General features: G+C 53.4%; 4 protein-coding genes across 4 annotated transcripts; 2 read left to right on the top strand and 2 right to left on the bottom strand.

The window, feature by feature from the left end:
• Window positions 1–97: 97 nt before the first annotated feature.
• On the bottom strand, window positions 98–1,582 carry BDW47DRAFT_112300 (uncharacterized protein). The gene is made up of 2 exons (XM_024814140.1): window positions 1,564–1,582; window positions 98–1,485 (listed from the first exon to the last, which is right to left on the bottom strand). The coding sequence occupies exon 2, from the start codon at window positions 982–984 to the stop codon at window positions 535–537; it is 450 nt and encodes a 149-aa protein (XP_024668463.1). The 5' UTR covers window positions 985–1,485; window positions 1,564–1,582; the 3' UTR covers window positions 98–534.
• Window positions 1,583–1,811: 229 nt separating this feature from the next.
• BDW47DRAFT_129080 (TCP11 family protein) lies at window positions 1,812–3,654 on the top strand (the record flags this gene model as incomplete). The annotated part of the gene is made up of 2 exons (XM_024816942.1): window positions 1,812–2,696; window positions 2,758–3,654. 2 exons carry the CDS (start codon window positions 1,812–1,814, stop codon window positions 3,652–3,654), a joined length of 1,782 nt encoding a protein of 593 aa, XP_024668462.1.
• A 593-nt stretch (window positions 3,655–4,247) lies between these two features.
• BDW47DRAFT_129079 (uncharacterized protein) lies at window positions 4,248–5,690 on the top strand (the record flags this gene model as incomplete). Its single annotated transcript, XM_024816941.1, has 2 exons — window positions 4,248–4,395; window positions 4,798–5,690. The coding sequence occupies 2 exons, from the start codon at window positions 4,248–4,250 to the stop codon at window positions 5,688–5,690; spliced, it is 1,041 nt and encodes a 346-aa protein (XP_024668461.1).
• Window positions 5,691–5,832: 142 nt separating this feature from the next.
• Window positions 5,833–7,482, bottom strand: BDW47DRAFT_78100 (uncharacterized protein). Its single transcript, XM_024819843.1, has 3 exons — window positions 6,903–7,482; window positions 6,708–6,845; window positions 5,833–6,654 (listed from the first exon to the last, which is right to left on the bottom strand). Exons 1-3 carry the CDS (start codon window positions 7,380–7,382, stop codon window positions 6,265–6,267), a joined length of 1,008 nt encoding a protein of 335 aa, XP_024668460.1. The 5' UTR covers window positions 7,383–7,482; the 3' UTR covers window positions 5,833–6,264.
• Between the last annotated feature and the right edge of the window lie 580 nt (window positions 7,483–8,062).

Raw genomic sequence — 8,062 nt, 5'->3', positions numbered from 1 at the left:
TTCCTTTCATCTTCTTCCTCTTCCTCTTCTTTGTGGTCCTTTTTTTTTTTTTTTTTTTTTTTTCTTGATGATTAATATTATTTTGCCTCCCTGTTTCCCACGCTTTGCTTTGTTCCTCTTCTCAACAATCCCTCTTAAACCCCGGACTCAGGACAGGGCAAGTACCTGACCTCCCGGGTAACAGCAGCAGGGAGCAGGGCATTCAGCACCCAGTCGGGATCAGACGGTACACAGGATCGTACAATGGAATGTGGTGGACAGGCGATCTCCCAAGGGGGTTCAGTCCCCATGAAACCGACTTGGGAGATGGGATTGTTGTCGATGTCTCCACTTGGGAGACTTCCCCAGCATCCGATCAGCCCTAGATGCTTCACTGATCCACCTCTGGTTTCGGAGATTCAAGAGGGGACTAGAGTATTTCAACGTTTTTGAACTGGTATCTTCGGGTCCATCTTCCGGAAACGAACTTCTCCGTGCATGTAGACCAGAGGGGATGAATAGAGGGTGAAAAAAAGAAAGAAAGAAGGAATCAGATCAAGATCCAGAGTAGTAACGCGAAAGAAACAACAAGAGACCTAGGAAAGAAAGGGAAAAGAAATCCCGGCGGACCCCAACTTCAGCCTCACTTTTACCGAACCAGCTCGAAGGGTCAAAAGTGAGGTTGAGGTAGAAGCAGACGCAGAAGCCGAAGTGGGGATGATTGATTTGATTGCTGAAGACGGTGATGCTTTGCGCCCCTCGTGACCCGCAACTGCATTCGATTTCAATCGTTCTTTTTGTTCTCTTCGTCAATTCTTTTCTTTCCATAATCGATCCTTCTCTGCTATTATTAAGTCGGTGGATTACTACTGTACACGCATGGGGCAATCCCTCTCTTGACTTCCTTGACTTCTCCCTCTCTTCATCCTTGAACTCCAGTAATGTGACAAGAAGGGAGATCAACCCCACGCGCCCTGCTCGTGCACTGACTGACTGGCCTTTCATCACTGGTTTATATCAGACCACGATCATCCCGGTCTCTTTGCCAATCTGGGTTTGATTTTTTTTCCTCTATTTTATTTTTATTATTGGGGTTAATTCTGTCGCCGATTTGCCAGTGCTTCTGTACTTGTTTGCTTTCCCTCTCCATCCTCTCTCTCCATCCCTCTCTCTCTCTCTGTCTCTCTCTCTTCTCTTTCCTTCCTATATCTACTCTCCTCTTTTATTCGCTTCTTCTTATATCGTGACAGCCGAGTGGATCCGTCCCTTGGTCCCCGCGTTGATTCAACGGATTTATTCCCAGAGGTGACACTGTGGGTCAACACCAACAAAAAGAGACAAGAAGAGAGACAAGAAATACAAAAAGAAAGACAAGGAAGACAAAAGACAAAAGACAAAGACAAAGAAAGAAATTAGGCCAGACACCAAAAGAAGGGGAAAAGGAGAATATTTTAGTCCGTGATCGACATCGCGATCGACAGGCGTCAGTAATAGATAGATAGCAAGGTGAGTAAACTATTTCCTTTCCCCCTCGCCGTCGACAGGTCGGAGGTAAGGACTGACTCAAGGAGTAGCTCCACCAAGGGGGTTGTTCTCCATCCCATTCTCCCCTCCTTCTCCTCCCCCAGATCGTCCCGCCAACTGGTGGAGGGTTGCAGTGCCTTGCTTCAGCTGTCGAAAGGGAATGCCCGAGTGAACTTTCACGATCTCAATTCGTCCGATCTTGCTTTCACCTCCCTTCTCCGTCCTTCCTTTCCTCTCTCTCTATCTCTCGCTATCTCTCTCTATCATTGAGCTACTTGTCAGTCAGTGGGGTACGTGGATTGATGGAGATGGACCTCCAAAAGACAAAGGAGGCCCAGCGGGACACGCCGCGGAAGCAACAGGAGGAACGAAGCAGCGAATGTCCGTTGGAAACGTACGGAGGCTCAGGTCACTCGAAGGATTCGCCCAAGAACGACTCGTTGGACCACCGCGACCCCAACCATGCCCCGGCTCCACAGCGCCGACCGAGTCGGTTCGCCCTGGGTAACGATGCCGCACCGTCCCGATCCCCAGCCGCCTCGTCCCAAGCCATCGACATCCCCGCGGCGCTCAACCTCACGCACAAGGAGCACAAGCTGCTTCTTACCGCCAAGCGATTGCCTCCCGTCACCAAGGGCACCCTGAGCGAACTCGACCTGCCCTGCATCATGAGTAATATCAACCTCCGCATGGACGCCAACTTCGATCGCGACCTCCATTTCAAACCGGACCTCGACGGCGAAAAGGGTCGCCGGAAGCGGAGGGAGGCTGCCGAATATTGGGAAGCCATGGCCACGGAGATCACCATCTACGCCTGCCACGCGTCCCAGGCGGTGGTCGGCGATGCTGCCTCGCAGGAAGATCTCCAATCAGCCTTTGAGCCGCGACTCCCCGCCATGTTCGAGACCCTGCAGGACGTGTTGAAAACGCTGGTGCCCGAACGGGACCACCCCAGCGTGATGCAGAACCTGGACGTGGCCCTGCTGATGCAGCAGATTCAGAAGGGCGTCCTTGACATGGTAGGCGTGGCCCAGTGGCTGGCGGCGTTGCTCAAGACCCATTGCGCGCCGATGCGCGACGAGTGGGCCGATCGGATGGTGGAACACATCAGTGTGGGGTCGCAGTCCCAAGACTCGATGGAGATTGTCCGGGGCCTCCAGACACTGTTTGCGATTCTGGAGGCCATGAAACTGGTACGCCGGGAGGATGGCAAGCCCCACCCCCGGATCGAACAAGGGCTAATATGCTTTCCAGGACGTCGCCAACCACCAAATCCGCGCATTCCGCGTACTCCTCATCGAAGACACCATCCTCTTTCTGCAGGAGTACTTCCGCGGGAAGATCGAGCGAGACAACTTCCGCGTGGAGGCCTCACGCCTGTGGTATGAGGATCTGCAAGACCGGGATCTCCAGCGCCGACACCACCCCGCACCGGCAGACGGCTTCCGGCCTATCTCGCTCCTCTTCCACGGCCTGTCAGACCTCCTGCTGCAGTTCCACAGCCCCGAGGGATTCCCCGAGACGTTCGTCTTCGACTCCGACCGCCTGTGGCAACTGCGCGCCTGCATGCAGAACCTCATCAGCCTGGACATCTGCTGGCTCATCTTCGAGTTCTTTACCCAGCAAAACCCGCAGAAACGCTACCTCCCAGCGGCGGCCGCCACGTACGCCTCGTTCCGATCGCGCATCGGCACGCTGATGGAAGAAAGCGACGACAGCCCGCGCGGCTCCGTGCCGTGGGTGAAGAACGTGCACAGCATCGCGCTGGAGATCGCGCGCTTCGTCCACGCCGCCCGCGGCGGCAGCAGCAGCGGCGGCGGCATGGCATCCGACGGCATGATCGGGCTGATCGAGCGAGCCCTGGAGTGGCACCTCTCCAACGAGACAGAGCTATTCCAGTACTTCCAGCGAACGCTACGCGACAAGCTGCTGGGATCGACGTTCGCCTCGGCGCGCAAGTACCTGAACATGTCGCCGCTGGCTATCTGCGAGTCGCAGCGGAATTACCCGTCCACGCCCATGCCGCACCAGCACTATGATATCGATCGCATCTCCATGCGGCTGGCGCATCTGGGCGTGCTGCACTGGCGCGTGTGGGCGCCTATTCTTTACGTGCGTGAGAGCGTCGTTGAAGATGTGACCATGTCTTAGCTTCACTTTCTGCTTTCGACAGCGTCGCCACTGTCGTGATTTTTGTTTTATTTTCCTCTTTAGACTTGTAATTGCAGTTCAGCGCCTTGCATCGGTGATTCTGGGACCGGCGTTGGGGGATTTTCTGTTTTATCTACTCTTTTACTTTATTATTACGCGGTGTTAAGAAGGTTCCGGGTCTCCTGGGCCTAGGGTAATGTTGGATTGGATAGAGAATAAAGGCATACCGTGTGTATGAATATGAGGGAGGGTGTTCATCTAAATTAATACATTAATTTATTCTTTATATTTATTATTTACTTGGTGCCTACGGGAAGATCTAGTATATATATGTAGGTAGGATTAGGGTCAAAGTATATATCAGCTCAACCATTCGCTCCACGGATCCACGATCCACCGTAAAAGCGGCGAGTGATAACAGATAACACCAAAACAATCTCCAACTTGATCCATCCATACTACAGTAACGACCACCAATCTAATTCTACCTAGACAACCTTGAACCAACACACAATCTCAACAACAACAACAACATCCACAGACAATGTACCACACAATACCCTCTAAATAAATACCAAAGAGAGAGAGGCAAAATGAACACCCTCAAAGTAACCCAACTCCAACGCCTCGCCCAAGCAACAGGCATCAAATCATCCGGGCCAAAGCCCGTTCTCGCCGCGCGTCTGGCGGCGGAGTTGGGACGGGTTCGCAGTTGCAGTCGCGATGAGAGCCAGGGACTCAGTGTGTTGAGTATTGACATGGGGATAAGGAATTTGGCGTTTGCGCATTTGGTTGTTCCTCCTCCTCATTCTTCTTCTTCTTCGTCTTCGATTTCTTCCACTCTGGATTGGTCAGAGAAAAACAATACGGGATGTACAGACACGTCTAACAACAAAGGAGGAGGAGGAGTAGTATACCTCAACGCGTGGCACCGTCTTCCCATAACAGACGCATCTCTACAAGAATTCGCTACCAGCCAATCATCACCACCCCCCTCATCAACACCCCAACCCACCCAAACAGAAAAAGACCAAGAAGAAAAAGAAAAAGAAAAAGAAAAAGAAAAAGAAAAAGAAGACAAAGAAACATTCACCCCAGAAACATACGCTCCCCGCGCATACACCCTCCTAACTACCCTTCTAGCCCGCTACCGCCCCACGCACCTCCTCATCGAGCGGCAGCGGTTCCGCTCGGGCGGCGCCAGCGCTGTGCAGGAGTGGTCGCTGCGGGTGGGTGTTTTCGAGGGCATGTTGCATGCTGTGCTGTTTACCCTGGGGAGGCAGCTGAAGACACCGCCCGTTGTGGTTGGGGTTGAGCCGAGGCGGGTGGGGAGGTATTGGGAGTTGGTGAGGGGGGTGTCTTCTCTTGAGCATGGGAAGGGGGTGGAGAAGGTGAAGGGCGAGGAAGGAGAAAAGAAGAAGAAGAAGAAGTCGGCTAAGGAGGGGAAGAAGGTTAAGATTGCGCTTGTTGGGGGGTGGCTTGAGGCTGCTTGTTCTTCTGCTTCCGCTTCTTCTGCTTCTTTGGGGGATATTTCCTCGATAGCAGCGTCGTCATCTGTTACCTCGGCGGGTCATACAGGTGTTGCGTCTTGTTCAGAGCCTGGATGGGGTGCATCTACATCTGCATCTGCATCTACACCTACACCTGCCGAAACCACTACAAATACACCCACAGATACTCCTACAACAACAACAACAGACGATACACGACTGTCCCTCCAAATACCCTCCACCCCCTCCCCCGCCCTCCAAAAAACAATAACCGCCTACCTAGCCAAATGGCACGGCTCACCCCGAACACGGAAGAAAACCCCAACCCGCTCGGAGATGGCCGACGGCACCGCGGGAGGACAGCGGGGTGACACAGACAAGGATGTCGACAAGGAAGAAGAACCAAATGTGGAGATTGAGAGTGGGATTGAAATTGGGAAGTTGGATGATTTGGCGGATTGCTTGGTGCAGGGGGTTACGTGGTTGGAGTGGAGGGCGATGAGGGAGAGGGTTGTTAGGGAGGGGGTTCCTGAGGAGTTTAGGTGATATTTTATAGTTTTATGTACAGTATAATAGACTTCGTACATCATATAGGACATGATATGATAGACTTGAATACAACGGATACAAGGGATTTCATCTAAGATACAATATACGGTAGGATATCCGAGAATATAGACGAATATAGAAAAAATCGAATATGTAATATGTTGTGACGTACACGTCCAAAGAATGAATGAGTGAACGGACCGATCAAGAGAAACACCACGTTACATTTGTACAAGAACTCTAAATTCTCCCGGCTACTTTTTGTCTTTTGTCATGCGTTGGACCGTCCCTTCCACAGCGTCAATTCACCCAGCATTTCACCAGGAAAAAGAATAGAAGAACCTCAAAGAGAAATGAAAGAATAAAAAAAAGGCGGTACAAGATAAACTGTCCCAGGGCGTGGTCAACCCCGGTAAGAATTGAAGAACCACCGACAGGATCACCCCATCGGATAAGATGAGAACGAAAAGTCTAGACGCATCAAATTTCTCCAGAGAAGCTCAGATATGAACGACCGGGCGAATCGCCCCGTCGAGGGACCGACCAACGGTTTCCTTCACCAGGGTCCGCCTTAGTTGCTACGGCGGAAGTTGGTGGGGGCAGCCGCCTTGCTGCTGGTCGCGAAGCCGCTGGACTTGGCGACGCTGCTGCTGGGGATGCTGCTGCTGCTAGGGATGGGGATGCTGCTGCTGACGGGGATGCTGCTGCTGGGGACGGGGACGGTGCCATTGCCGGGGAAGGGAGGATGGGGCCGGCCGGTGGGACGGGGGGGACCGTGGTGGTGGTGGTCATCATCATCCTTATCATCGTCCTCGTCGTCATCCTCATCATCACCCTCGTCATCCTCATCATCACCCTCGTCATCCTCATCATCCTCATCGTCGTGGTCGTAGCCGTGATCTCCGTGGCCGTGACCTCCGTGGCCGTGGTGATCGCCAGACGAACCCGTCGGGGTGGCAGTCTATCCATCTGCGTTAGCACTGTGCTTTAATCGAGAAAGGAGGGCATACATACCACAGTGACGGTGACGGTAGCGGTGGGGCTGCAACCCTCGCCGTTGCCGGAGGTGACGGGCAGGAGGGTGGCGGTGCTGGTCGAGCCAGACGACTCGGTGGACTCCGCGCCGTTGCCGGACTCCGAGGGAGTGGGGGTCTATTGATGCATAGTTAGCATCCAGGGATTGCCTAGGGAAGCGTTGGAGAAACATACGGCCGTGACGGTGTGGACAGCGGTCGAGGTGCGGTGGATGGTAGTGGTCACCACGGAGGTAGAAGAACCGGTTCCCAGAGTGTAGGTGACGGTGATGTCGCTAGCACCGGCACTGGAGGAGACATCGCCAGAGGCGGTGCTGAAGCCGGGCAGACCGGTGCTGAGAACGGCGCTCGTGGTGGCCGCGCCCGAGGACGAACCGGCACCGACGGCGGACGAGCTGGGGTAGAGGGGAGTGGAGGAAGCCACGCCCGAGGAAGAGGCGGGGGTGGACGAGACCGCAGTGGAAGAGACAGCGGACGACGAGGGAGAAGACACCGGCAGGCTGGAAGTAGACGAGACAGCCGAGGAGGACGAGGGCTCAGTGCCGTTCAGACCACGAGGGTGGAAGTGACGGGCATGACGGGCGTGAGTGCTGGCGTCGGAACCCACGGCCAGAGCGGCCATCAGGGCCACGGAGAGCTTGTTGGAGAGCTGCATGGTTTCTGATTTGTTGTTTCTCTTGTTTTTTTCTTTCTTTTTCTTTTTATACTTTAGATCAACAAGACAATCAATGTCTGTTCTAGGAGTACGAGAGACCGAAAAGGGAATGGAAGGGCGAAATCGATTCGCAGGCAAGAACCAACCACAAAAGAATGACCGTGGGCGGGGGGGAGAAAGAATGAACGAGGTCTCTGACACTAAGAAGGAAGAGAGGAAGAAGAAGAGAAGAAGAAGGAGAGGAGAGAAGGGATTAAAAAGCCGGACTGGACTGGAGCTGTGAGGAGGGAGATTGCTCTCCTGCACGGGCAGGATCTCTGCTGGTCGACCATTCTAGATCCCCCTCGACAATTTCCTCTCAGTTGGAACACAATCAACAGAACCCCCCAAAAGAGTCTGACAGGTGGGGCGGTCATCCCGAAATTGATTTCCTGCTGGAGGGGATCCACGGTTGGGTTGGTTTCAGATGCTGGTGTCACTTCATCTGTCGGGTGGGCTGCACGGGCTGCACGGGGTGGAATGGGGTCATTTGAATTCCCCTTGTTTTCATTTCACCTGCATGGTCTTGCATGTTGTAATTTGGCCCTTACTGAGGGGAATTGGATCTTGGAATGAGCGGAGATTAACTGGGATGCGAGACAGATGAACCGATGAGGTATAAAAAAAAAGAGGGAAAAAAG

This window comes from Aspergillus candidus (genome assembly GCF_002847045.1).
Source record: "Aspergillus candidus strain CBS 102.13 unplaced genomic scaffold BDW47scaffold_63, whole genome shotgun sequence".
Lineage (NCBI taxonomy): Eukaryota > Fungi > Ascomycota > Eurotiomycetes > Eurotiales > Aspergillaceae > Aspergillus > Aspergillus candidus.
This window is presented reverse-complemented; position numbering and strand designations above follow the sequence as displayed.

What these genes read in the sequence shown, in the direction of transcription:
- BDW47DRAFT_112300 (XM_024814140.1), bottom strand. Translation starts at nt 984, where the DNA reads ATGAAAGGCCAGTCAGTCAGTGCACGAGCAGGGCGCGTGGGGTTGATC.
- BDW47DRAFT_78100 (XM_024819843.1), bottom strand. Translation starts at nt 7,382, where the DNA reads ATGCAGCTCTCCAACAAGCTCTCCGTGGCCCTGATGGCCGCTCTGGCC. An exon ending in CTGTCCACACCGTCACGGCC is followed by an intron (nt 6,846 to 6,902) that starts GTATGTTTCTCC and finishes ATGCATCAATAG; the next exon opens with ACCCCCACTCCCTCGGAGTC. An exon ending in CTACCGTCACCGTCACTGTG is followed by an intron (nt 6,655 to 6,707) that starts GTATGTATGCCC and finishes GCAGATGGATAG; the next exon opens with ACTGCCACCCCGACGGGTTC.